Source organism: Hyperoodon ampullatus (assembly GCF_949752795.1).
Source record: "Hyperoodon ampullatus genome assembly, chromosome: 16".
NCBI classification, from domain to species: Eukaryota; Metazoa; Chordata; class Mammalia; order Artiodactyla; family Ziphiidae; genus Hyperoodon; species Hyperoodon ampullatus.
This window is the reverse complement of record NC_136929.1, coordinates 59,145,790-59,173,002: the sequence shown is the minus strand read 5'-3', so window position 1 is coordinate 59,173,002 and position 27,213 is coordinate 59,145,790. Positions and strand designations below refer to the sequence as shown.

The window sequence follows — 27,213 nt, the reverse complement described above, 5'->3', positions numbered from 1 at the left end:
TCCCAGGGGAAATTTGACCAAGGTCTAAAATTTATTTTTTCTTATCTCTAGGAAGTCAACTCTGAAATGAAAATTTTCTCCTCATTCCCTAATAGATTTAAGAATATAGGTTTATCCTGGGATTATTTTTCCACACCTCAGCAGGAGGATTCTCATAGGAGAACAACAGTTAAAACATCTTTTGGGTTTTACAGCTGTTAACTCCCATGCCCCAAACTTAATTCCCTTATTTTCCCTTTACCATATTTGAGCTTAGCTTATTTTCTCTGTTAATTAGAAGTAAAGTAATTTTAACCTGCCCAGTTTCACTCGACATATGGGATCTTGATTTTACCACATACTTTTTCCCCAAGGACTGCACAGGACCATGGAAGACCATATGGAAGAAGAACTTTTCCTTCTCTATGGAAAAAGTGGCAAGGTTAGAAAAATCATGCCCTTGGAGCATATATTTTCTGTCACATAAAACATACTTCATCAAACCTCTATTGGTCATCCAATAGGAAGATCAATGAGATAGTGTCTGTCTTTGAGGGGCTCTCAGTATAGTGACTGAGATGCTGGCCGATCACTGTTATGGGTGTAGAGAATGCCAGAGGGACCAGCAGGGGACTCTGGGGATTGTATGAGGAGTAGAGAAAGGGTCCCCAGAGGCGGTGACGTTTGAGCTGAATGAGGAGCCACACCACCCCTACTTTCACAGAAAATGCTGTCCTGCAAAAGGGTCTGAGTTGAACAATGTTTGCTCCACTGCCAGAGATTTTAAAAAAATGACAAAATACTTAATCTTAGATGACACGTTCTTAATTCATCGCAGATATTCTTTATTTCGTTTCCATCACATACAGTCAGCCAGCTTAAGTCCGATCAGTGTCCAATTGATGTTAAAAGTTTCACATCTTTCACATGTACATCGATCTCTATCTTGTGTTGATTTTATTAAATTTACGAAATATCTGCTCTTCACTCTTGACAGCTTAATATTAACTGCCACCATTAACTTTCATTTTTCTGTTTTCCACTTTTTAAAAAATAAAATATGGTCAAAATTCAGTAAAAGATGTAAATCATCTTCACAGCCAGCGTAGTGTACAAAAACAGCACAGCTTCTGAACCTGAACCATAGTATTGCTGCGTGCTGACTTGAAGTGCTCATTTGTGAGCTCCTGTAGGAAAGTAGCTTACAAAAGCAATGTATAGAACCTGAAAGTCTTATAGAATGTTCATAGAAAATTTCATTAATTTTTTCTGGGAACAGATTTTGTAAAATAAAAGACTCATGGAATTAGCAAAGAAATTACTTTATTACATGGTGTTATGCTGCCAGGAAATTCTCAAAACGTGAGGTGTTGGCTGTTGTTCTTTAAGAATTTTTTTGTTTTTTTTGCTAGGCATGCCCAACATGTAATTTTAATTCTGTTTTTATATGCGGTATTTTAAATTGAATTGTGACAACTTAATAGTTGTCCATAGTTAAATGAAGTATCATAATCCACTTGGTTCTTCATATGGATGGAGAAGCAGAGTTAATACAGGGAGCACGCACTCAACGCAATGATAAAATGCATTTTGGTTTCTAACTTTATGGAGATGTTAATTATGTTTTCCTTGAGCTAATATTAAAAAAATTTACTGCTTTGCATTTCCCAAACAGATGCCAGTGAAAGATGAGAGAGGTGGCTTGGATGTGAGCAAAGTAGTGAAGGTAAGCTGGCCTGGGGTTAATTCTCACCTATGCTGGTGACAAGTGCAGGAAGGGGGCTCCAAGCTAGGATGCAGATTCCAGGGACACGATCTTGATGACATGTATTGCCGAGCTCTCGCTCCCTGGTAGTGCTTTTTTCCCCTACAGTTTTTTTATTGCCCACTCCTGGCTTCTGCTCAGCCAGTCCCTTACTTAATAGTTGGGCCCAGAGGTAGTTGGGTGCCTTCTGCAGAGATGCCTGCTATCATGCAGGCTGGCTGTGGTGTGATTGAGGCTCCTAAAGTGTGTGCATCCTTATATTATGTACACGCTTACTATATACAATGTATATATATACAGAGTATACATATATGCTATATACATACATATGTATACAGTATGTACAATGTGTATAATTATATATGCTCAAGATTATGCCAGACAGAAGAATGTATTTTTCTTCTGTGAGAGAAGATACTCAATTCCTGGAGACTGATATTAAATATTTACTTCAAAAAAGTATAAACATGTGCATTTCATAAATGAAGTCATTGGTTCCCTATGAAGAAGTTTCCCCACAGACTTAGAAACATGAATTTTTGATGACTAACCTCCAGTAGCCAGCCTTCTGGCAGAGATTTAAAAAGCAATGTATTCACACCTGTTGTATTTAGGTTATATTGTAATTATTTGTTTTCTATTAAATTGTGAGCTCCATGAAGGAAGACAACCCACGGTGGGCATTACTGCCCTGTTCATTAAGGACTTCATGAGCACAACAGCCAAAGCCCTACAAATGCAAGCAAACACTAGGCCTGCCAGGAGTTATCACTTTTTATGTGAACTTTTTACTTAGCAACAGATGATTTGTGGAAAGAAATCTGGCTTACCCACTGAGAAGCTGGTGATCTTGGAGTATTTCTCAGTCTCTCTGGCCCTCAGGTTCCTCATATGTAAAATGGGGATAGCAATATGTATGTCCTACACTTGTGAAGATTAGAAATACTATGTAAGGATTCTTTTAACTAGCACGTTAGCACGTCTACATGAAATATTTGATGCCACATCCCAAACATTGTTCTTTCTGAAAATTATAGACTTAAATAGGAAAAAAATATTAAAATGAACACCTCACAGAAAATAAGATTCCTTCATAATATAAGGAGGTGGGTAATTTAAAATAGAAGCTTAGGCTAAAAGGTAACAGAACAAGATTCTGTCATTAGCCCCACAGTGGCCTTAGGTGCTGCCCAAAAGATAATAGAAGACATCATTCTCCAGGCAGGGTCTTACAGTTTGGTGGTGTCATGGGGGGAAGTGGCCAGACTTGGCATTAGGGGAGCTTCCCCTGGTTCAGGTTATGCCACTCACTGAGGGTGATGCTCTTAGCAGTGACAAACTGCTTCCCCTCTGTGTTAGTTTCTTAGTATTAGTTTCTGCCCTGATGAAGTACCACAAACCAGGTGGTTTAAAACAACAGAAATCTACTCTGTGACAGTTGTGGAGGCCAGAAGTCTGAAATCAAGGTGTCAGCAGGGCCACGCTCTCTGAAGGCTTGAGGGAAGAAGCCTGCAGCTTCTGGGGGTTCCCGGCATCCTTGGTGTTCCGGGACATACAGCTGCATCACTCCAGTCTCTGCCTCCATCTTCACTGTGTGTCTTCACATAGTTAACTCTACATGTCAGCTTGAGTGGGCCCCCGGTGCCCAGGTTAAACATCGTCTCTGGGTGTGTCTGTGAGGGTGCTTCCAGATGAGAATAGCACTGGAACTGGTGGACTCAGTAAATGGGTGGCTCTTCCTGCTGTGGGTGGGCATCATCCAATCTGTTGAGAACCTGGATGGAACAAAAGGCAGAGGAAGGAAGAATTCATCCCTTTTTTCCTGCTTCGCTGATCTACCTGGGACATCTCATTTCATCCTCTGCCCTCAGACTGGGATTTACATCATTGTCTCCTCTGGTTCTCAGGCCTTTGGACTCGGACTGAATTATTCCACCAGCTTTCCTGGGTCTCCAGTTTACAAATGCAAACATAGGACTTCTGAGCCTCCATAATCTTCTTTTTTTTTGTTTTTTGTTTTTTTTGCGGTACGCGGGCCTCTCACTGTTGCGGCCTCTCCTGTTGCGGAGCACAGGCTCCAGACGCGCAGGCTCAGCGGGCATGGCTCACGGGCCCAGCCGCTCCGCGGCATGTAGGATCCTCCTGAACCAGGGCACGAACCTGTGTCCCCTGCATCGGCAGGCGGACTCTCAACCACTGTGCCACCAGGGAAGCCCCTAGAGCCTCCATAGTCTTGTGAGCCAAGTCCTATAAATGAATGAATGAATGAATGAATGGATAAATAAATAATTTTTCCCCTGACTCCTAAGGTGGAAAGCACAAATATCCTTTCTAAAATAAGTAGCTAGTCTGATCTGCTCTCTACTAGGCATATATCTGGTAAGACTGATTTAATATCTGATGGGAAAGATAGGGCTTAGAAAATCCTTTGCTCCTTTAAATTAAGCTAGAGTTTGGTGATTATTGAGGGAAACGGCTAGACATGGCATTTGATAGGCATGTTGGCTATTTATGCATCTTATTTATAATCTTAAAAAATTTTGGAAGTTGAAAAGTATGTAAGTAAAAATGTTTCCAGTGTAGCAAATAAGTAAAAGCTCTCTTTAAAACAGCTTTATCTGTTTTAAACACCAAGGACTTCCCTGGTGGTGCAGTGGTTAAGAATCTGCCTGCCAGTGCAGGGGACACAGGTTCGATCCTTGGTCCGGGAAGATCCCACATGCTGCGGAGCCACTAAGTCCATGCGCCACAACTACTGAGCCTGCACTGTAGAGCCTGTGAGCCACAACTACGGAGCCTGCACTGTAGAGCCCGTGAGCCACAACTACGGAGCCTGCGTGCCACAACTACTGAAGCCCACACGCCTAGAGCCCATGTTCCGCAACAAGAGAAGCCAACGCAATAAGAAGCCCGCGCAGCACAACTAAGAGTAGCCCCTGTTCGCTGTGCACAGCAACGAAGACCCAATGCGGCCATAAATAAATAAATAAAAACAGCTTTATCATGTCCACATTGAATGCTCTTATGGGAGTGCAAATGCTCATGATCTTAATGCATCCTGTTGTGGGTTTGATTGTATCCCCCCCAAATTCATACGCTGAAATCCTAACCCTGAAAGGTGATGGTATTAGAAGGTGGGGCCTTCGAGAGTTGTTTAAGTCCTGAGGGGAGAAACCTCATGAATGGGATTAGTGCTTTATAAAAGGGGCTCCAGAGAGACCCCTAGCCCTTTCCAGCATGAGAGGACACAGTGAGAAGACTCTGGCTCTGAACCAGGAAGGGCACCTTCATCAGAACATGATCATGCTGGCACCTTGAGCTCGGACTTCCCAGCCTCCAGAACTATAAAAAATAAATTTTTGTTGTTTATAATCCACCCAGTCTATGGTGTTTTGGTTTAGCAAATTGACTGAGGTACCCCATTATTTTTGAAGGTGACCTTTTTTGGAAATGGGGTCACTGCAGATGCAGATTGTTTAGTTAAGATGAGGTCATGAGGGTGACTTAATCCAGCATGACTGGTATCCTTATAAAAAAGGGGAAATTGAGACAGACAGACGCATGTGGGGGAAGATGATGTGAGAGACACAGGGAGAATTGGGCCGTCTGCAAGCCGATGGGGGAGGCCTGACAGATCTTCCCCTTACAACCCTTAGGCGGAACCAGACCAGCTGATACCTTGACTCTGAACTTCCGGCCTCCAGAACTGTGAGAAGATAAAGTTCTGTTGTTTAAGTCACTCAATTTGTGGTACTTTGTTACAGCAGTTGTAGCAAACGAATACATGTACTTTCTGGGTGTTTTCGTCCTACCAATCCCCAAACCTGAGTGGGGGGGATGAGGGAACCCACCAGTTGCTCAAACTGAATGGTCAGAACTGACCCATGAACTGAAACCTTCTGGACTTTTTCCTTGGTGTCACCTTTGGCATTGTTCTTTCCCAAGGACTTGTTTTGCTAAGATTTAGGCAGCAGATGAAACAGCAGTCTTCTCCCTTTTTTCCTGCTTTCACAAGCAGCTTAGTTTCCAGAGCTACATTTAAGATATAACCGACACTGAAAGTGCTACATTTAAGACATAACCGACACTGAAAGTGCTTGCCAGATATTCACCTCCCCAAGGTTCAGCCTTGGATGATTCCTGTGTCCTTAAGGAAAATTAATAGGTGAGATCTGATTCCATCCAGGACCTCTGGCCCTTGGTTGCAGTGAGAGTGGTCCTGAAGCAGTCAAGCTTGTAAAGGCAGTTCCCAAAATAGACAGGATTTGTTCCTCCTCAAACCAATGCTAACTCTTCTGCAGAAATGAAAGGGACAAAGAAAATGTATTTTTTATTATTAGTCAATATATATATATATATATATATATATTTTATTTACTTATTTTTTTAAATTCTTTTTCAGCCAGTACAGGCTACTCTGTCATCTTTGAAGATGTTAGATGTGGGCAAGTGGCCAATTTTCTCCCTTTGTTCTGAGGAAGAACTGCAGTTAGTTCGTCAGGCCTGTGTCTTTGGCAGTGCTGGCAATGAAGTTTTATATACTACAGTAAATGATGAGGTAATGTTGAAGAAAAAATTACATTTTCAGTAATGGATTTGCTGAATTGAAGATATTGGTGGGGGAACTAAGGAGTTAAGGAAGGAATTAAGGTAAAAAAAATGCACGGAGAGTAGATTCTTATTTATTAAATAATGAAGCAGTTTCCCTAGGGGAACTGTGCCTGTTTGAATGTACAGGTTTGTCAGAAATAGAACTGCTTGAACTAACTGTGGTTTTCCCACAGATTTTTGTGCTTGGCACCAACTGCTGTGGCTGTTTGGGATTAGGTGATGTCCAGAGCACCATTGAACCTCGGAGACTGGATTCTTTAAGTGGCAAAAAAATTGCCTGCCTCAGCTATGGGAGTGGTCCACATGTTGTCCTTGCAACAGCAGGTAACCTAGGAACACAGTGTGGAATTTTAGCCATTGCTTTCTTTGTTGAGAAACAAGACTAGGACCACCCCTTACACTGAGAACATACTTTTTGATTGGCTTTCTGGCTCTGCCCTGGGAACTTGACTGTGCTTTGGACAATATGAAATATCAATATCAATATCAAAGTAAGATAATGTAGCAGATGGAAGCTAGCAGTTTTGGGCACTTTGGGTGTAAGAATGACAATGCGATAAGCCCAGTGAACTCCTTTTGTTTATATGTATAATTATTTTGCATTAGAATGCTGAACTCAGGATGTTTTGAACTTGAGATTCTTGATCTATGAACAGAGTGATGAAAGCTAGATTCCAAGATCCCCTCTAACCGTTAGCATTCTGTGATCCTGACTTTAAACAGTGACTGATGGCTCTAGTTGGTATTCGTAGTATAAGGAATTAAATATTCTCATGGCTATTTCATGCATTCAGACTGATAAGACAACATAATTAAAACATACCTTAGAGCTTCCCTCAAGCTGGGTATTCATTTTATTAGTGTTCTTTAAATGGAAACTAAATTTTATAAATACTCTCGTATATTTATTTCACATTTTAAAAATAAGTTTTAGGGATTTTTGGTTGCCAGTAGTAGCAGGCTGGATTATTCAGACCATTTCTGCACTAAAAAAAAATACAAATTCTAGATAAAATATTTTTTTAAATTTTCTAAAAGCATCAAAACACTGATAAGGCAGAAGAAAGGAATTATTAGACCAAATATATTTAAGAGAAAGTATGAACTAAGAAGTTAGAGGGGACCTTGAAGCTAATTTTGTCTTAAAGCCATCTGCCTATGCACTTAAACAGTGTTGTGGTCTGATGTACTTATGAGGTGAAGGGGTCACAAGTCAAAGACCTCACATGTTAGGCTGGAACCACAAAGGGCTACACTCTCAGGGCAAGGATGAGTCAGTTCTTTCATCTCTAAGGGACTCAACAGAAGAATTCCTTGGCTCTGAGCAAAGCAAGGAGAAAAAAAGAAAGAAAACCTCTCCCTGAGGTGTTGTATCCATGGATTTGTATTCCAATTCACCTTAGATTGGATGGTCCAAGAAATCTCAAGCCTTGGATTTATCAAAGAGGTACCTTTAAAGTGCCTTAAGAACATGAGAGAAGTTAATGCAAATTCTTTCTAGACGAAAGTAGCTTCATTCTAGGCCTGAAGGAATATAATGCCATCAAAAAATAATTTTTCAATGGCAATTAGTAGCACATAGTCAAAGATAAGCAGGTACAAGGAAACAAGGCCCCCTGAATAAGAACCTGCAAAAAAGACAGCAAAAAACAACTACTAAATATCAGATATTAGAATTACCAGACACCACTTATAAGATGGCTGTATTTATTATGTTTGAAAAAATAAAAAATGAGCTTGAAGGTACCTGAAGAGATCATAGAAGACTTGAAAGAGAACCAAATAAACAATATAATTATCAAAATGAAAAAATCATTGGACAAGTTTTGCAGCAGTTTGAACACAGCAAGAGAAAATTAATAAACTGGAAGATAGATCAGAAGAAATTATCTGGAATGTAGCACAAAGAGACAATAGGGTAGAAAAATACAGATGAAAGGAGTTTATACTGTATTATTCCATTTATGTTAAGTTCAAAATCAAGAAAGACTAAATCCTGTTATCCAGGATGTATATGTGGGGGGGCTTTTGGGGTGATCATAAGATTGTATTTCTTGACCTGAGTGGTAGTACATGGATGTGCACTTTGCAATTATTTATAAAACTGTGTATATATATTTTAAGAACTTTTCTGAATATGTATTATACTGCACAATAAGTAATATAACAGATTCAAACATTTTACTTGGAGATCATTTTATAGATAAGGAAATTAAGGTTCAGAGAAGTTAAATGACCTTACAGTCTTTTGAATTTCAGTCTGTTTTTTTTTTCCTCTTACTCTTAGCAGCCTTTTCTCTGTTGTTTATTAAAAACCTATCTTCCAGCTATTATAACTGCATCCATTTAAATTTCATCTTGTTGCTTTGAGGTAGAATGTAGTTAAACTTTCCAAATGTATTCTTTTATAAAATGAGTTTTGTGGAATAGGGAAGTTGATTAGCTTTTGCATATGAAGTTTTAGTTTCCATTTGTGGAAGTGTGTAATATATATATTTTCATATAAGAATAGATGTTTTGAAAGTTGGTTATGTTTCTTTTTATTTTCAGAAGGAGAAGTCTTTACCTGGGGTCACAATGGTTACAGTCAGCTGGGCAATGGGACAACTAACCATGGTCTAGTGCCCTGTCATATCTCTACTAATTTGTCAAACAAACAAGTCATTGAAGTGGCCTGTGGGTCTTACCATTCTTTGGTGCTAACATCTGATGGAGAGGTGAGAATAGTCATCATAAATCTCACTGATCATAAGATTTCAATAAGATTTTAATTTCAGTACATTATATAGATTCCTATAGCAGTCCTGAAAATATGATCATTTGATTAGAATAACCACCTACCTCACATTCAGTCTTACTCTTGTTAGCAGTTCATAGTCATGGTGTTTATATTATGAAGTGTGCCTGTATGTAGTAAGGATTTCTATAACTGCAAAATTTAAAAGGCTGTATTGTTACTTCTGTGTTGCTATACTCAAGGGGATTATTTGCAAAAAGAAAAATCCCAAAATGCTGGAAAATATGGCTGAAGCAAAGTAGATATTTTTATAAGGATTATATGATATTTGCTTATAATCATTGCTGTTTGTATAGGTAATGCCAGTAACCTAATTTTATAAAGTAATATGCTTTGGGACTTCCCGGGCAGTCCAGTGGTTAAGACTTCGCCTTCTAATGCAGGGGGTGCGGGTTTGATCCCTGGTCGGGGAGCTACGATCCCACGTGCCTCATGGCCAAAAAACCAAAACATAAAACAGAAGCAGTATTGTAACAAATTCAATGGAGACTTTAAAAATGGCCCACATCAAAAAAATCTTAAAAAAATAATAAAGTAATACATTTTGTAAGAATGTGTTCTGTGGAAACTTCCCTGCTTGTGTTGTGAGCATTTATGGATATCAGCGCTTTGAGGGCAAAGATGAGGCACCGTAAGTGCCAATTGAGACACTTTATATATTAGTGTGTTTCATTTATTGATCTCTTCTTTCAAATAGGTATTTGCCTGGGGTTATAATAACTCCGGGCAGGTAGGGTCTGGATCAACAGCTAATCAGCCGATCCCTCGAAGAGTCACTGGCTGCTTACAGAATAAAGTAGTTGTGAACATAGCCTGTGGGCAGATGTGCTCGATGGCTGTGGTGAACACTGGGGAGGTAAGAAAGTTATTTTCTGTGTCACTTAAAAAAGCCTGTCTACCTTCTCAGTGTCGTACCGACATGGAATGCTTCTTTTCATCTTTCGTGGGCATTGAGTCTCTCATCTTCTCTCAGGTCTATGTCTGGGGTTACAATGGAAACGGGCAGCTGGGACTCGGCAGCAGCGGCAACCAGCCAACCCCCTGTAGGGTAGCAGCTTTGCAAGGCATTCGTGTCCAGCGGGTATGTCCACTGTTGGTCCACGTGCTGCCTGTTTTTAAGGCTACGGGGGCAAAGATATCAATGTACTAAAAACTCAGTTGTCTTAGCAGGATGAAAAGGTAAGCTGCTTGGCTATCTTGACTGAAGTAAAGGTTAAAGCTCTTTTCCTGAATTTAGTTGTAGATGTTGATCAGAAAATTTATATTTCCAGTGCACTCTCATACATAGCTATTGGGATGTAAATTTTTATCATCTTTTCCAAGGAAACTTTGGCAGTATGTATCAAGAGCCTTAAAAATATTCATACCCTTTGATCTGTAATTCTACTTAAATTTAGGGCATTATCCTAAGGAACCAAAGAGAAAGTGACTTGCAGAAGGTGTAGTAAAGATACAGCAAAAAAAAAAAAAAAAAAAGAAAAAGAAAAAAATTGATAACAAATAATAGTAGCACAATTTATCTCATCAAACAGTAAGTTAATGGTTAAATAATATCAATACTAAATCGTATTAACAGAGATGATGCTTACAAAGGATTTTTAATGGTAGGGAAATAATGCTATATGCAATGTTAAGTAAAAAGAAAGATACAGGACTGCTTATACAGATATGAGCACTTTTTTAAAAAGCTATCAGTGCATATCTCTCTATATATAAATAGAAAAAAATCCTGATCTTGAGATGACTTTCATAATTATACTTTCCTATATTTTTTTCACATTGAACATCTTTTACTTTTATAACAAAAGGAGGAAATAATTCTTAAAAAATAGAAGTGTCTATTTCTTATTCACTTCACACCCCTTGATCTCTGTGAGCATAATGAATGCCGTATTAAAGGTGAATAAACTGGACTCTTGTCACTGAAGGACTCATGTTGATCTCACTGCAGTTTTCACCACACACGGGGCCTAAGCTAGATCTGGAGGGATGTTGCTTAACTTAATGCCGCCTGCCTCTCTGGCAGACTGCCTCTTCCCTTTTTTCTTTTTTTTTTTTTTTTCTTCATTTTTTGATTCTTAACCTATCTTGTGAAACATGTTTCTTTCTGTTTGCAGGCCTGAGTGGATTTGGTTTTTCTCTTTCCAGGTTGCCTGTGGCTATGCACACACATTAGTATTAACAGATGAAGGTCAAGTGTATGCTTGGGGCGCAAATTCTTATGGCCAGTTGGGCACTGGCAATAAAAGTAACCAGTCCTACCCTACTCCTGTTGTTGTGGAAAAGGACAGGTAATATGTGCATTTTCAAAATAAGTTCAGTGTTCTTTCGTGATTAAACTAAACTTAGGCATTGTATAGAATTATGGGCAATTGACTGCTAGTATTAGAATATTCTTGAACAAGACCATTCATTCCTTTTTAAAATTAGCTTTAGAATTTTGGGGCAAGTTGATTGATGTTAAATAGTTTGTTTTCACATACCTGTATTTCACCTATACCTCCAATAGCTACTTTACACAAACTACAATGACTAAACCTCCAACAGCTTTTCCGCATTATTCTTCTCGCTCAAAAAAGACCTTTTCTCCCCCGTTCTCATTTTTTTCTATTTCACATTCTTAAGAAGGAGTTGATAATATTGGAGGTCTATCTTCTATGGTTTAGGAAGATGAAAGTATCTCAGATGGGGGCTGCTACTTATAAAATTTGCCAGTTGAAAAGAATAGGGCTGTTTCGTTACTTCAACTCCCAGGCTATCACTGTAAAGCAGAGCACAATGGTTAAAAAATTAAAACTGAGTTGTGTGCTCTTGTTTGCAAGGTTGTATTAAGTGAGTAGCATATCCAGAGTTTTCCCCCAGATTATCCTACTATTTTTGAAGGTCTCTTGAAACTTCTCAAACATGGCTACATCACTGCCTTTTCACTCTTCATTTCTTGACACAGAAGCACGGAACAAGAACATTTTATTATTTGTTCTATTAGGCCAGGGTTAAATCATTGTGGAAATTAATATTGCTGTTTTCATTTTTATTTTACATATTAATTTTTGCTATATCTGATTTTAAATAAATATATGGATAAATTATTTTGCATTTGTGGCAGTTCTTTTATATGTTTCTATTGGAATATTTAACAATGAAAATGAAGAACCAAATGGTCATTTTCAGCTCCCTTGATTTTCATTTGAGTATTGTGAACCTGGCTGCTTTTATTTAACCTACGTTAAATTGGTTAAAAAAACTTTTTTTCCCCCATATCTTACAGTAAGACCCTAGACTCCTTAAGAATTGGGGAAGAGGAAAGATAATGAAGGTCACGAGCTGGCAGGCACACAGGAGATGCAAGCAGCCATGTTACTTTCATTTCTCTTAAAGGTGGTTCAGAGCCGCTCAGTAAAAAGAGAAGAGACAGTCTTGAGGCTTTGAAAATGCCTCCAGCTAGCAAATCCAGTCAGTGGGGACTTTTAGTATTTAGACAAAATAGCTAAGAAGTGTTAAAGGATCAGAGGTCACATGGGTATAAAAACAGACTGTCTGTATGGCACTTTACCATTTTTCTCATGCTGCCACATTTAAAATAAACTTGAACTCCTCTATCTGGACTCACAGAGTCCGCTGCCATCTGCCCACCAGCGACGTGCCCCACCTTGCGCCGCTGGTCCTGACAGTCCCAGAGTGAGTGCCAGGTCTTCTGACTGTGGTCACGCTGGGACAGACAGACCGTAGGGCAGCTCAGTGGGAAAGAGCAAGAGAGGCAGAGAAGCAGGGCACGGAAGTTCCGTGAGTGTCAGGGCACGTGGCACTGGAGAGTTACCTGTTGCTTTCTGTCTTTTTCAAAAACTTCGTAACTCAAAGCATTTTTTTGAATTATATATGTAAAAAAAAGTAGAAATAGCTAAATACTTGCACCCTTGGTCTTGTCCACGTAAACATGATTTTGGCTACGGATATCAGGGTTGAGTGTTTTGAATGAGATGGTCCTGCTTTTCTCTGTTTTCCATGCTTGAATTTCAGTTGGTGATTGCTGAGCTTGCAGGCTCTCCATCGCACAAATGTTGCAAGGGAGGAACCTATAGGTTTGCTGGGACTTGTTCAGCACCTACCCGCCCTTTTCAATGACTGAAACTTTGCAGATATGTTATGACTTATCTCTCAGGAACTCCTGACTCTTGGGGCCCATCACAGGGAGTCTTGGCTAATTAGAATGAACAGGATTGAACTTGGGGCGGGGTGGGTCGTCAGGTCTTGGTTACGTGTTCACAGAAGCGGGAAGGGGAAATTTGTCTGCGTGGAATTATTTGCTCAAACAGCAACCCAAGAAAAACCTGATTAACTCCATTATGGTGAGGGATGCTAACACTTTATGTCACTGTTTATATTCACTTAGAAGTGATTTTAATAATTAACATGATTCTCTTCTCTAACCCAGTCATTCCAAATCTTTCTGAATTTTCAGTACTTTGATTTACCGGCATGTCTTTAAAGTCCCCTAAAAACACAGTTTAAGTTAGATTGATCTAAAACTAACTTTGCCTTGAATTTTTGTGACTTCTTGAGGTCATTTATCATGTGTTGGCCTCTTACAGAACCAGGATTGGGAAACAGTGCTCTGGTCTTTTTATAATCATGATTTCTTCTCCATTATTCTCCTCCCTCACAAATTACCTTTTTTCTTTCCTCATTGTTTTCTGTTTTGCATTCTGTTTCACTCTCTGCTGTTTCATGTCTGGTATTTCTTAGACATTAAGCTGTGCCATTGTTGCAGATCATTCCGTTGAGGTGACACTAAACCTGTTTATTATGAACATATAGTAATTTTTTCCCATTAAGAATGGCTACAAAATAAAGTGTGAAATATGCCAGACATCCTGACAGTAAAGGTTAGCTCAGTTTATAGTCATTGTCTATTGCATGTATGACTGGAAAATCTGAACTTCCGCATTTGCTTCTTGGTATGAATCGGATGTAAGGACAGATGACCTCAGGCAAAAAGGCAGGGCGCCTTGGCTGATGGTCGAGTCCCAAGCTGAGACCTGAAGGTTCCCTCTAAACCTTCTCCATTTTTGTTGCTGTAGCAGCTGCTGCCATCAGCCAAGCCTCAGCCCCACCCCTGACTTCCCGCGTGGCACTGGGTGCTCCAGGTAAATGCCCCAAGGCCATGCTCAGGGAGGGCCAGCTTTCCCAGCTTTTCTGCATCCTTAACCCCTGTGCTGTGGAAGCAGTGTCCCACCTCCTCTAATGGATGGCAAAGGCCGTTCCCCTCTCCTGGAGGCTAATGGTAAACATTTCAGAAGTGAGTACATCTGTTGATTGGAACAGAGAGTGTGTGGGCAAAGGTGATTGGAGAGAACGCTGGACATAAATGGAAGGCAAATTAGGGAATGCCTTAGGGTCATGTGTCTGGATTTTTGTCTTATGGGAAGTCAACGAAGGTTTGAATGTAGTGATGAGAATGGTGTTTCAAGAGGATCATTAACATGCCAGCACTGTGCGATTTAGGTCAGAAGAGAAAGTCTGAGGTGGGGAGACCTAAGAGTTGCGTTGGTCCGGGTATGGGTGTGCTTGGTGAGGGTGTGGCAAATGGGAGGCACTACAAAGAAAGAATTGCTGTTATTCGTCAAGCGGATGTTCTGAAGAAAGAGGTACATGAGGAGGGAGAAGTCAAAGATGACCCTGAAGTTCTAAGCCTAAGTCACTGAGGATGCTGGTACCATTGCCCGAGACAGAATCAAGATGGTACTTCACTTGGGGAAATTGTTTATTTTCTTTAAATCTGTATGGTGGCTTAGTCTGAGAGAAAATAATTATTTTCAACTCAACAAAACAGTGGTTTCCACTAGGAAGTGTTCTGGGAACTACCTGCCTGTCAGTCATGAACTTTGAAATAGGGTCTAACATGTGGTTGATCCCAGAAAACTGCTCTCTTGGGTTCCAGATGATATAGTCCAGTGAGTCAGAACCACTGCACTTACTGTTTGCAGTGTGAGTCGGGGTGACCCACAGCAGGCTTCATTTAACCCTAAAATTGGTAAAGTTTTGATGAAAATATTCATTGACACTGGGTGGAGATGGCCCAAATCTTTCTGATCTGCTTTAGTAAGTAATGTTTTAAGAAAACAATTAAATCACTTGTTTTTTTTGTTTGTTTTTTGTTTTTGGTCTCTGCTCTCTTGGATTGTATTAATACTTGAATTTCAAAACAGGATGGTACATATTTTTATGGTCTAGAAGCGGTAACAAGCAGACCTTCATGATACATAAGTGCCACTGAGGCATAGCTTACATATAAATAACTGTTGGGTGCCTGACAATTGAGAAGCTTAGGTGTCTTAAGTCTTGTTTTTGTTTTTAATCAGTTAGACCTAAGGGAAGAAAAAATCACCTTGTTTCTTCTCCTGTTTACCGTGTTTACTTGGTGTGTGTTTGTGGACCTAGAATTACAGAGATTGCGGCCTGCCACTCTGCCCACACGTCTGCAGCCAAGACGCAGGGAGGGCACGTGTACATGTGGGGCCAGTGCCGGGGCCAGTCGGTGACCCTGCCTCACCTCACCCACTTCTCCTCCACCGACGACGTGTTTGCCTGCTTCGCCACGCCTGCCGTCACCTGGCGCCTCCTGTCCGTGGGTGAGCTGATCACTGTCCATCGGGGTGGTGGCCTGAAAGCTAGGATGAGAACTTCTGGTGTTTCATTTTTTGATAGTGAGGACTTTGTTCAGTGCAGTGTCAGGCAATTTATTTCCCTCTAATGAGCTCCTGTGAAAGAGAACTCACTGGATCGATTCATTTTTCTCGAAAGTATTAGAAATCAGTATCTCATACTAAATTAAAAGTCCTGGGCTTCCCTGGTGGCGCAGTGGTTGAGAGTCCGCCTGCTGCTGCAGGGCACGCGGGTTCGTGCCCCGGTCTGGAAGGATCCCACATGCCGCAGAGCGGCTGGGCCCGGGAGCCATGACCGCTGAGCCTGCGCGTCCGGAGCCTGTGCTCCGCAACGGGAGAGGCCACAACAGTGAGAGGCCCGCGTACCGCAAGTCCTTTGGATTGCTTTCTGATGTGATTGGGAAACTATAGCTTTTATTTTTAGCTGGTATATTTACTCAGACGTTCAAAAATTTTATTTAGTGTGGTGGTTTGGGACTTTAGTTGTTTTGCCAGATTTATAAGCAGATGTGCCTGAGGTTCTTATCCTTAATGATTGCAGCAGCGGGAATCTGTATTTAGGAAAACAGCGCATAGCTCAGTGGGGCAGTTATTTGGGGAACTGGTGTTTTCGTGTCAGCAGAGCCGTGCTGGGCCTGCGTCCTCCTTAGAAAGCGCTGGTGTCCCCCCCACCCCGCCCCCCAGAACCTGATGGCCACCTCACCGTGGCAGAGTCCCTGAAGAGAGAATTTGACAATCCCAGCACTGCAGACCTGAGATTTCTGGTGGATGGAAAGTACATTTATGCACATAAAGTCCTTCTCAAAATTAGGTAAGGAATCATTTATTCCGAGAATTGAAATAAATATGTGTGTTGTTTTTTAGTTCCAAGGAACTATGTTAGGCACGCCTGTGGTTCTGAAAAAAGGTAAGCCTCTTTTTGCCCTTATGAGCATGCCGTGCAGTAGGGAAAACACATTATACGTGGCATTTCTTCTGTATTCTCTGTTTTCTTTTTTTTAATATATATCTTTATTGGAGTATAATTGCTTTACAAGGGTGTGTTAGTTTCTGCTGTATAACAGAGTGAATCAGCTATACGTATACATATATCCCCATATCCCCTCCCTCTTGTGTCTCCCTCCCACCCTCCCTATCCCACCTCTCTAGGTGGTCACAAAGCACCGAGCTGATCTCCCTGTGCTATGCGGCTGCTTCCCACCAGCCACCCATTTTACATTTGCTAACACTGAACATTTAGATGCTTGAAAAAAGAGAAGAGCAACAAGGTCGGGAGTAAAGCTAACACAGAGATTTTAAAAAATCACTTTTATTGATGTATAATTTTTGAGCAACTGCATCCATTTAAAATGTGCGGTTTGAGGAGTTTTGACATTTGTATATTCGTGGGAAACCACTGCCCCAAATCAGGACACAGAACGTTTCCATCACCCCTCAAAGATCCCTCAGGCCCCAGCCCTGGGGCAAGCACTCATCTTCTTTCTGTCACTATAGATTAGTTCACATTTTCTAGAAGTTTAGGTCAATGTAATTATACAATATGCATTCTTTTCTCCCTGGCTCCTTTCTCTTAGCATAGTGATTTTGAAATTCATTTTGTTGCTGTGTAACAGATATTTGAATCCTACTTCAATGAATCACAAACTCAATATGGCATTTTAGTCTCAAGTTCACATCTTAGTAAGGTCAGGCTGTGCAATATTTGTTTACTCTTACTGTAGCCCATAAACCTTCATAGAAGTGGGGAGGTTACGGTTTGCTAGGGCTGCTGTAACAAAGTTCTGTAGACTAATCTGTTTCAACAACAGAAATTTATTCTCTCGTGGTTCTGGAGGCTAGAAATTCAAGATCAGGGTTGTTCATAGAATCAGTTCTTTCTGAGAGCTCTGAAGAAGAATCTGTTGCATGCCTCTGTCCCAGCTTCTGGTGGTTTGCTGGTAGCCTTCGGCAGCCCTTGGCTTGTGGCAACGTAACTCCAGTCTTCACACGGCATCCTCCCTGTGTCCAGATCCCCCCTTTTGTAAGGATACCAGTCATATTGGATTAGGGTCCACCCTAATGACCTCCTTTTAACTTGATTACCTCTGTAAAGGTCCTTTCTCCAAATACTGTTATAGTGAGGTTAGGACTCCAGCATATGAATTTTGGGGATACAATTCAACTCATAACAGGAGGAGAAGAAACAAAATTACTCAGAGTTTATGAAAATAAACCTACCTGATTTCTATAAGTGCTGCTCCGCAGACGTGGTGTGGGAGGGCCCCTGGGAGTTCGTGGCCGCAGAGGCAGCCGCCCCGCAGCAGGTTAGCATTTGCAGCCTCGTCGAATAAACGACTACAGATTTCCGGCCGGCAGGGGAAGCGAGGGGCCCAGGCAAGGACACGAAGTTGCGTGGTGCCGTGTTTTTCCTTTCTCCGTGTTAGTTGTTTCCTCTTTAACCGCCACGAGCACACGCTCCTCAGGAAGGTCATTGGCTCTTTCCCAGAAGCCAGGACCTGACATGCTGCTTTCTTCCTTCAGGTGTGAGCATTTTCGCTCTTCGTTGGAAGACAATGAGGATGATATTGTAGAAATGAGTGAATTTTCATATCCTGTTTACCGAGCCTTCCTGGAGTACCTGTACACAGACAGCATCAGCCTGTCCCCCGAGGAGGCCGTAGGTAATTGCCACCAGACTTGACCAAGAGATTGGCAAAAAGGTGCTTCGTGTAGAGCCTAAAAGGAAGTGGCTGTGAGGGTAATCACAGAAGCAGTTCTCTTTTTGTGTGTTGAACCCAAACGCTTTTCCCTTGTTCCCACTTGACACAAAGGTTGACTGGATGGATAAAGTGAGATATGGATGAATTATGAAACCATCAGCACTGCGGGACAGGTGCCATTCTTCCTGAATTACTAGATACTGTACACGACTCTTTAGCTACCACACAGCTGCTGCCTTCAAGATATTTACATTACAGAAATGATAAAATGCATGTAACAGCCCTGCTGGTCTCCATAACTGTGACTGTCCCTTTGGGACAACCCACTGTGATCTGGTGCATCACTGCACCTCAGGTTTACTGACGGTAGGAAAGCAACACAGGGCGTCCAGCGGGCACAAGGTGAAAACATACTAAATTTCAGTTTACAGCTGTCAGCAATATTGTTGGCTCATGGGACAGAATTAAGGAGTTACTTCTGTAAGGAACTGAAGAAAGAGTTCAGCTCTCAGATCTTTCAGTTAAATATTCATTTTACATGGATAAATCCAATAACACTTTTCACCAGATCAGCATTTAATTTTCCTCAGGTAAACAGAAGTCTGATTTCTTAAGTTTTATAGTTTTCCGTCCTTCCTCCCACACTGCCTGAGCGCCCGGGGCCCACTATGTGCCATGCTCCCCTCGGCACCTATGAATGAGACAGACCGACACCCTGCTCCTGTGGAGCTGCTGCTGGGAGGAGGGAGGCCAGCCCTAAACAAAGAAAGAAAAGCAGTCAGTTGAGAGGTCGGGGAAGGCCTCTGTGAGGACGTGTGTTGAGCAGAGAGCTGGGGGAAGCATGCAAACGCCCAGGTGAAGAGTGTTCTAAACAAGGGAGACAGCAGATGCAAAGGTCTGAGACAGGAACACATGTAGCACATAGAGGAAGGGGAGGGGGAGGAAGAAGGGGGAGGGGGGAGGACGAGGGGGGAAGGGGAAGGCCCGGGTGGTTTGGAGGGAGAGAATGAGACCGGCAGTCGGAGGAATTGAGGCCAGGCAGCTGGATCTGGGCAAGACCAGGTACAACCTTGGAGTTCACAGTGAAGGGCTCGAGTTTTATTCTTGGCGTGATGGACAGCCTTGGAAGGTTTTGAGCACCAGGGTTGTGTTATTTAGGATTTGCTTTAGCAGTAAAATGAAAAAAGGAAGTGGCTTAAACATGACAGTTACTCTGTCTGTCACACAGGGATACAGTGCAAGGCATCCTTACATGTGGCCCCTGCACTCATGTCCAAGACCACATGTGCAATACAGGCGGCAGGATGGAGGAAGGGACAGTGACAAGGGGCAAAGGGCAAATCCCAGTGTTGGTTAAGGAAGTCCCACTTCTTTTAAACCATGGACCAGAGATAACCAAGGCCTTAACTCAGCTGCACAGGGAGTTGGGGGAAGTGGTCATTTCTAGATGGTCATGGCTCAGCCACGTAGTCTGTGATTTTGGAAGAAAGGGTGAATGGGTTTGTGCATATATGGAGGGAGAGGCACCAGCAGCTTATACTCCAGGGGTGAGAGGATTTGTTTTTAAAAGGTCAGTAACTGTAATGGTTGAGGTTTAAGATGGTGGTGCCCTGGGTTAGGGTGGTCTAGCAGTGGAGGTGTTGAAAGATCAGATTCTGAATATATCTTAAATAGGGAGCTGACAGGATTTGTTGGTGGATGGGATGTGGGTTTTGAGGGCAAAAGAGAGAAGGGTGATTGCTCTGAGGTGTTTGGCTTGAGTGTGGAGAGCACCAGGTTTTGCTCTTGAGTTTGAAAAATCAAAGGAGTTTGAGCTGCTTTTTAGACGTCTGCGTGGCAGGGTTTTTTTTATGGGCCCGCCCCTAACATTTGCAGGGCCCTGGGCAAGAGTCTAAATGGAGGCCTGTGCACCATTTGTCTAAAAATTTAAAGTTATATGTCAAGCTAAAAAGCTTCAGATAAAATATGTTCAGTCCTCATACCTTGAAAAATATACCTTCATCAAGAACTGAAAGGCCAGGGCTTCCCTGGTGGCGCAGTGGTTGAGAGTCCGCCTGCCGGTGCAGGGGACACGGGTTCGTGCCCCAGTCCGGGGAAATCCCACATGCCGCAGGGCGGCTGGGCCCGTGAGCCATGGCCGCTGAGCCTGCGCGTCCGGAGCCTGTGCTCCGCAACGGGAGAGGCCACAACAGTGAGAGGCCCGCGTACGGCAAAAAGAAAAAAAAAAAAAAAAAAAAAGAAAAAAAAAAAAAAAAGAACTGAAAGGCCAGGTAGGAGTTTCAGCTGGAATTTAGAGTTGTAGGACTCGTGGAGTTCTGTGCTGGGACACAGTGGCGCAGGAAGGACGGGCCTCTGGCCTCCAGCTCAGGACCTGCCCTCTTTCTTTACCCACCACCGGTCACATATTGCATCCCAGGGGTGTATGGGCACCCAGCCTGCATGTCCGTGCTCCAGTCCACCCCCCACCCCGGCCACCCCTGGGCGCTGGGGGCCTGCACGTGGTCTGCAGGGGAGGAAATACTGACATATGTGGCTTCAGGGCTGATTATTCAGGGGACCCCAGGGTCCCAGGAGCACAAAGTGTGGTCTAGGAGTGGGCACTTGGCTCCTTGGCCAGCCTTGGAGGGGGGGTGCCTAGAACGGGTGCAGAGCTGGGCCCCCTGGAGCGGAGGCTCAGGGCAGTACCCGTGAGTACACGCATATGGGAGTCTGATGCTCGGAGTGTGTGGGGCTGTTGATGTGAATTTGTTGAGAACTGACCAGAAACAATCAGGCCATTTACGACTCTCAAGATTTCAAAAGATTTCAGAGGGCCGTAGGCCTTTCTTCTATAATTTTGATAATATTTGTCATGTTACAGTGAAAGCAAGTTTCTACCAAACTTAGTAGAAATTTCTACCAAATTCTGCCACATGTACAAAACGTATTAGCAGATATAAAAACAGTTAATGTTGTAAGGTTGATAAAATCCTGGCTCTCTGTCCTTTGGGCCCTCTATGAAGTACCTTCCATGAAAGGTTATTGTAAAGTAACCTTTACGTGAAGTAAACGTGACAATGTTCTAGAATCAGGATTCAGCTAACCTTTTGATCAGGTGGCAACCAGGACTGAATTAGACCCCGCGAATGTACCACTCCAAGGGTGGAGTGGGACTGCTGAGCCCATGGTGCTTGAACCCTGATCACGCAGGGGCCAGAGGCACCCTCACAGTATCTCTAGCCAAGCCACATAACCTGAGTGCCACTCATTTCACCAGTGACAAAGTGTTTGTAGCATTCTTTATGCTAATTAATACGTCCTCTAATGAAGATTTAGGTAGCCATAACTGAAGCCCCTGACAAGGGCCTTTCAAATGCAAACTGACCAACCATTCTTTTTTTTTTTTTTTTTTTTTTGTGGTACGCGGGCCTCTCACTGTTGTGGCCTCTCCCGTTGCTGAGCACAGGCTCCAGATGCGCAGGCTCAGCGGCCATGGCTCATGGGCCCAGCCGCTCTGCGGCATGTGGGATCCTCCCAGACCGGGGCACGAACCCATGTCCCCTGCATCGGCAGGCGGACTCTCAACCACTGTGCCATCAGGGAAGCCCTGACCAACCATTCTTGATTAGAGTGCTTCATAGTATCCCTTGGGGTAGATTAAAATTAACTTAAGCATCTAAATCACTCTATGTTGAGTTATTGGAAAGCAGATGACAGATAATATAACAGGAATCATCAGTTTTTACAGGCGGTATTTAAAACTGAGGGGCTGGAGATCATTTAGGGAAATAAGTGAAATAAGAATCTGAATATTGAACTCTGGGGCATTCAGATACTTGGAAATTAGAAAAAATGGCCCAGCCAGGAGACTGAAGAGTAACTAATGAAGGAGAAGAAAACACAAGCAAGTAACAAGGCATTTCAAGAAGGGGAGCATCCTTAACCCCATCAAATTCTGTGTAAATGTTGAGGAAGATGAAATCAGAGGATAGCCCCTTGGATTTGGCACCATGGGAGCCATTAGTGACAATCACAGGTGTGGTGTCAGGGAGCAGAGGGGATGGGCTTCTGCTTAAGGTGAGGAGAGGAGGTGAGAGAACAGAGGCAGCAAACAGACCTCTCTCCCCGGGAGGCTCGCTCAGGAGAGGAACAGAGAAATGGGGCAGGGTCGCAGGAGGCCTGAAAGGCGTTTCTTTTCTTGTTGAAGAAGATGGGCACTATTACAGCACGTGTGAATGCTGCTGGAGAAGATGTTGATAATTCAGGGGGAGGGCTAACTAGAGGAGCATTTCTAAGGAAAAGACTAGGGCCATTTTCACTTGCTCCTGTTTTTCCACAGCTGCTTGTTTGTGTATTGCACTCGCTCAGTGCAGCTGCGTTCTCAGGTAGAGCCACATGCTCAGAGTGTAAGTAAGCCCAAGTCTCTATTTCCACAGCCCTTCACTGAAGATTATATTCAAAATCATCTCTGACAGGCTGAGTGAGTTTAAATCAGGGTGCTTGAGATCACTCCCCTAAGAAACATCTCTTTCCACCAGGGTTGCTAGATTTGGCTACATTTTATAGAGAAAATCGTTTGAAGAAACTCTGCCAACAAACTATCAAGCAAGGAATCTGTGAGGAGAATGCCATTGCGCTGCTCTCGGCCGCCGTGAAGTATGACGCTCAGGTAAGAAGAGCATCCTTTCAGGGAGCTCACCTTCTGGAAGAAATGGTTAGCTGTCTACTTCATGCCTTAAACTAAAAGAAAGTCTAAGTAAATTAAAGATCTAAGGTATACAAATAAAGTACCAGAAAAAATATAAGGGAATGTTTATATAAAGTTAGGGTGGACCTCAAGGGCAGAAACCATAAAAAAAAGGATTGATAGATCTGATCTCAAAAAAACAAAAATGTTTATACACAAAAAAATAAACAGGAAAAAAACAAAGTGAATGATACTCTGGGGAAAATATTTGTAATATCACGAAGCAAGTTCACCATAGTTAATGTATAATTCTTAAAAAAAACAAAAAGAAAACATGAGCAGTTTGATGGAAGAAAATGGACCAAATGGATTTATGAACAAATGAAAAGTATAAATGAAAATAAGGTATAATTTTTCAACTGTCAAACCAGGGAGTCTATTTTTAGAAATAGTATAGGCTTAGGATAATGGGTGTTCTCCTAAACTGCTGAGGAGAATGCAAATTAGTATAATCAGTCTGGGGGGCTGTTTGGTAAAATATGTATTAAAAGCTTTAAAAATGTAATTCTTTAAGGAATTCAGTTATAGAAGCTTATCTTAAGGAAGTAACCATGGATTCAGACAAAGTTTTAGCTTCAAAGATGTTTCCTGCAGTGTTGTTTATAATTTTTTAAAATTGGAAAAAGTCAGTGTGAACAGGAAAGGATTGTTTAAACTAAAAAATGTTAATACTATTCAACATATATCATTGACTGAAGAACTGTGCTCCTATTTTTTAAATAAGTATATTTTTATTTTTTAAATAAAAATAGTAAAAAAAAATTTTTTTAAGTATAAATGGCTGAATTTAAAAAGACCAAAATTTATTATCTACATAGGAAAAAAGACTGAAAAATACAGTCAGTGGTTATCTTTGAATGGTGGGATTGTGGATGATTTTTATTTCCTTATCTTTGCTTGTTTTTCCTGAAGTTTCTACAGTGACCATGTATTGTTTTGATAATAAAGAAAGGAAAGAAAACTTGTCTTAGAGTTAAATCTTTAGGAAACAGGCCATACTTTTTGGAGTCGATTTCCTTAAGGATATCCTTTCCTCTGGTCAGAAAACAGGGACATTTTAGTTGTGGGCAGAAAAAAGGTTATAACTTATTTTCTGCTTATATAAGTAATAATGTGCTTATTAAAGAAAATTTGTAAAATACAAAAAGTATGAGGAAGGAAATGACTCCTCAACCAGAGGACACTAACATTTTCATACAGCTCCTTCTGATTTTTCCCTAGGTTATGTATTGCATTGGCCAAAAAGTTCGTGTGGGTTTTTCCGTAACATCCTATGGAAAAACCGGGACGAACTTTTTGGCCAACCTGATATATATTTCTAAATACTAGATTTTTTTCACTTAACATTTAAAAAAATCTTACCCACCTTGAAGCATTGACATTTACAAGCATAGTGAATGTTTGTCTTTCATCAAGGTAATAATACTTTGGGCACTTACAACACGCAGAAGGCTTCATGGCCAAACAATAACTGTGCTTTTTCAAGAGTTTGTCAAAGTCATGCTGATAATACTGAACTCTGGTGGGATGCCTCAGATGATGAGATTGTGGGCACATAGTGTTTCCATCTGAACTAGAATTAATGTCCAAGACTTTTTCATATTTCCTGTTTATGTGAATTATTTGTATGGTTACCATTCAGCCCTGTTTTCTAGAAAGCAAGCTCCCTGAGCAAATGGCAAGGACTTTGTTTTGCTCACAACCATATCCCTAGTGCCTAGGATAGTGCCTGACACATAGTATGTGCTCATTAAATATTTGTTTAATGAATGTTCAACTTTGCCTGTAGAGGCAGTGTATTTTACTACAGGCTGGCTAACTGTGGTACCCTAAATTAGTATAATAGACCACAAGTAAAATAGACTCATTGTATACTTAATATAAAAGTTTTTATAAATAAAGAACAGTATATTTGAGTTGACTAGTATTGTTACTTGCTGACTCTAATAAGCAAGAAACGGACCTTTTCAGCAAATTATCCCTCATGCTTGACTACACTTAATACGTAATTAATACGCACCAGGGATTATTTGAAGCACAGTTCATGTCTCGTTTAGTTCTCAAAAGAACCTTATTAAGAATATATGTATTATTATTTGTTCCAGTTTACAAATGAGGAAGCTGAGTCTCAGAGAGATTAAGTAAATTCTTAGTAAGCTAATAATTGTAAAGCTGGAATGCAATCCAGTATTGGACAGATTTCAAAACCACACATTTTACTACAATTCTCTATTGCCTCCATATTTTAAAATCAGCAATGTTTATTCATTGATTCAACAAATATTCCCTGAGTGCCCATTTAGTGCCTGGCATGGTTCTAGGCAGTAAGGGTACAGGAAGTGAACAAAACAGACCAAAATCTCTGCCCTCCTGGAACTTTCTGGTGAGGGCAACAGATGACAAATACAAGATATGGTCTGTTAGGTGGTGATAAGTGATATAAAAAAGTAAGTTAGAGAAAGGCAATGGGGCAGTGGCGGGGCAGGCTGAGATTAAAGCTGAAGTTTTAAATCGTGGTCCGGGAAGGAAGGAAGGTCTCACTTAGAAGGAGACTTGAGCAGAGACGTTAAGGAGCATGGCAGGAGCTGCGTCAGGAGGGCAGCAGAGCCCCGGGTCTGAGGCATATCAGAGTCTCCGCAGGCTGGCCTGACTTCAGCTCTCATTTCTCTCAGACCAAAAAAGTGTCCAGCCACCTTATTTCTGATTCTCAAGTTTGCATATCTAATCAAGAGAATCACTACAGTACTATTTTTTGGCCTGGCGTACATTACAGTAAGCCAGAAATCACCAATCTGTGGAGTTTCTCTTAGCAGAAAGTCATGATTTCTTCAAAGCATTTTCCCACTTCAGATTATTGAAGCTATGTGTGATCTGATGAAATCTAATCATCTCAGCCTTTATCTTCTTGTAAAGGAAAAAGAGCAGTGGCCTGTTAATGTCTTCAGAGAAGCATTTCCCAAGATGACTGTTTTATGGCTTAAGCTTTTCTCACAAACTCTTTACAGGTAAAACTATTTAAGCCCCTAGAAGAATATAAAAGAGGAGTGTTGGGCTCAACATAAAGAAAATCTTTTAAACAATTTACTCAATGCATTCATGCAATAAATAAATATTTATTAAACAGACAAACAAGAGGAGTGTCGTACTCTGCATAAATATTGAAAGTGGAATGCACAATACATCTAGGTGCCTATCTCTGGGAAGAAAAAGTCTCATTTTTTGCATTGGTTAGTGTGGAGGCACTTGAATGCTTTACTGTTATTTAAATTTTTACAAGCATAGATTGATATTAGCTATACAGTTTTACAACTATTCTTTAGGCATTGCTGTCCCATTTCTTTCTGCTGGTCATCAAATCCTTTTCCCTTGCCGATGTGTTTTAGGACTTTTTGTGCTACGTTGCATTGCATTGGGATATGTGAATTTGTTAAAACAAATTTGTTTTATTTGTTAAATTTCTGTTGTCGTTCCTAGGATTTAGAAGAATTCTGCTTCAGGTTTTGCATAAACCATTTGACTGTAGTAACACAGACGTCAGGCTTTGCAGAAATGGACCATGATCTCTTGAAGAACTTTATCAGCAAAGCAAGCAGAGTTGGAGCCTTTAAAAATTAATCCTCACCTACAGGAAAGAATTTTTAGCATTTCCATTTTCCCTGCAAAAGCCAGAGAATAATTCTCTTTAATAGTATTTATGATGAGCCACATCTGGCTGAATACTTACTTAATGTTCTGTCAAAAGAAGGATGGTGGTCGGTCTTCCCCACCTTGTGAAATCCACAATCTAGAGAGAAGGCATTAAATGCTCTCTGATCAGATGGGAATAAGCTCAAGGGAAAAAAGTTGAAATGTCTTACTATACTTACCATTTCCTCTTTCGAGTCACTTAAGTTGGAGACTTTTGGTAGGTACATGGGTCTAAGTATATGCTATTCTGGCCAAATATCCATATTCAACAGGCTGATACCCCATAG

The 27,213-nt window shown here is 41.3% G+C and overlaps 1 protein-coding gene across 2 annotated transcripts; it reads left to right on the top strand.

The window, feature by feature from the left end:
* Positions 1-367: 367 nt before the first annotated feature.
* Positions 368-26,854, top strand: RCBTB2 (RCC1 and BTB domain containing protein 2; the record flags this gene model as incomplete). Of its 2 annotated transcripts, XM_079721947.1 has the most annotated exons (13): positions 368-421; positions 1,655-1,705; positions 6,147-6,302; positions 6,529-6,679; positions 8,906-9,072; positions 9,850-10,008; positions 10,126-10,233; positions 11,301-11,443; positions 15,591-15,781; positions 16,499-16,625; positions 18,335-18,474; positions 23,031-23,161; positions 26,714-26,854. In XM_079721947.1, 13 exons carry the CDS (start codon positions 368-370, stop codon positions 26,852-26,854), a joined length of 1,719 nt encoding a protein of 572 aa, XP_079578073.1. The 2 variants fall into 2 exon arrangements, with proteins under 2 accessions (XP_079578073.1, XP_079578074.1); XM_079721948.1 differs by lacking the exon at positions 1,655-1,705 and having other exon boundaries at positions 380-421.
* Between the last annotated feature and the right edge of the window lie 359 nt (positions 26,855-27,213).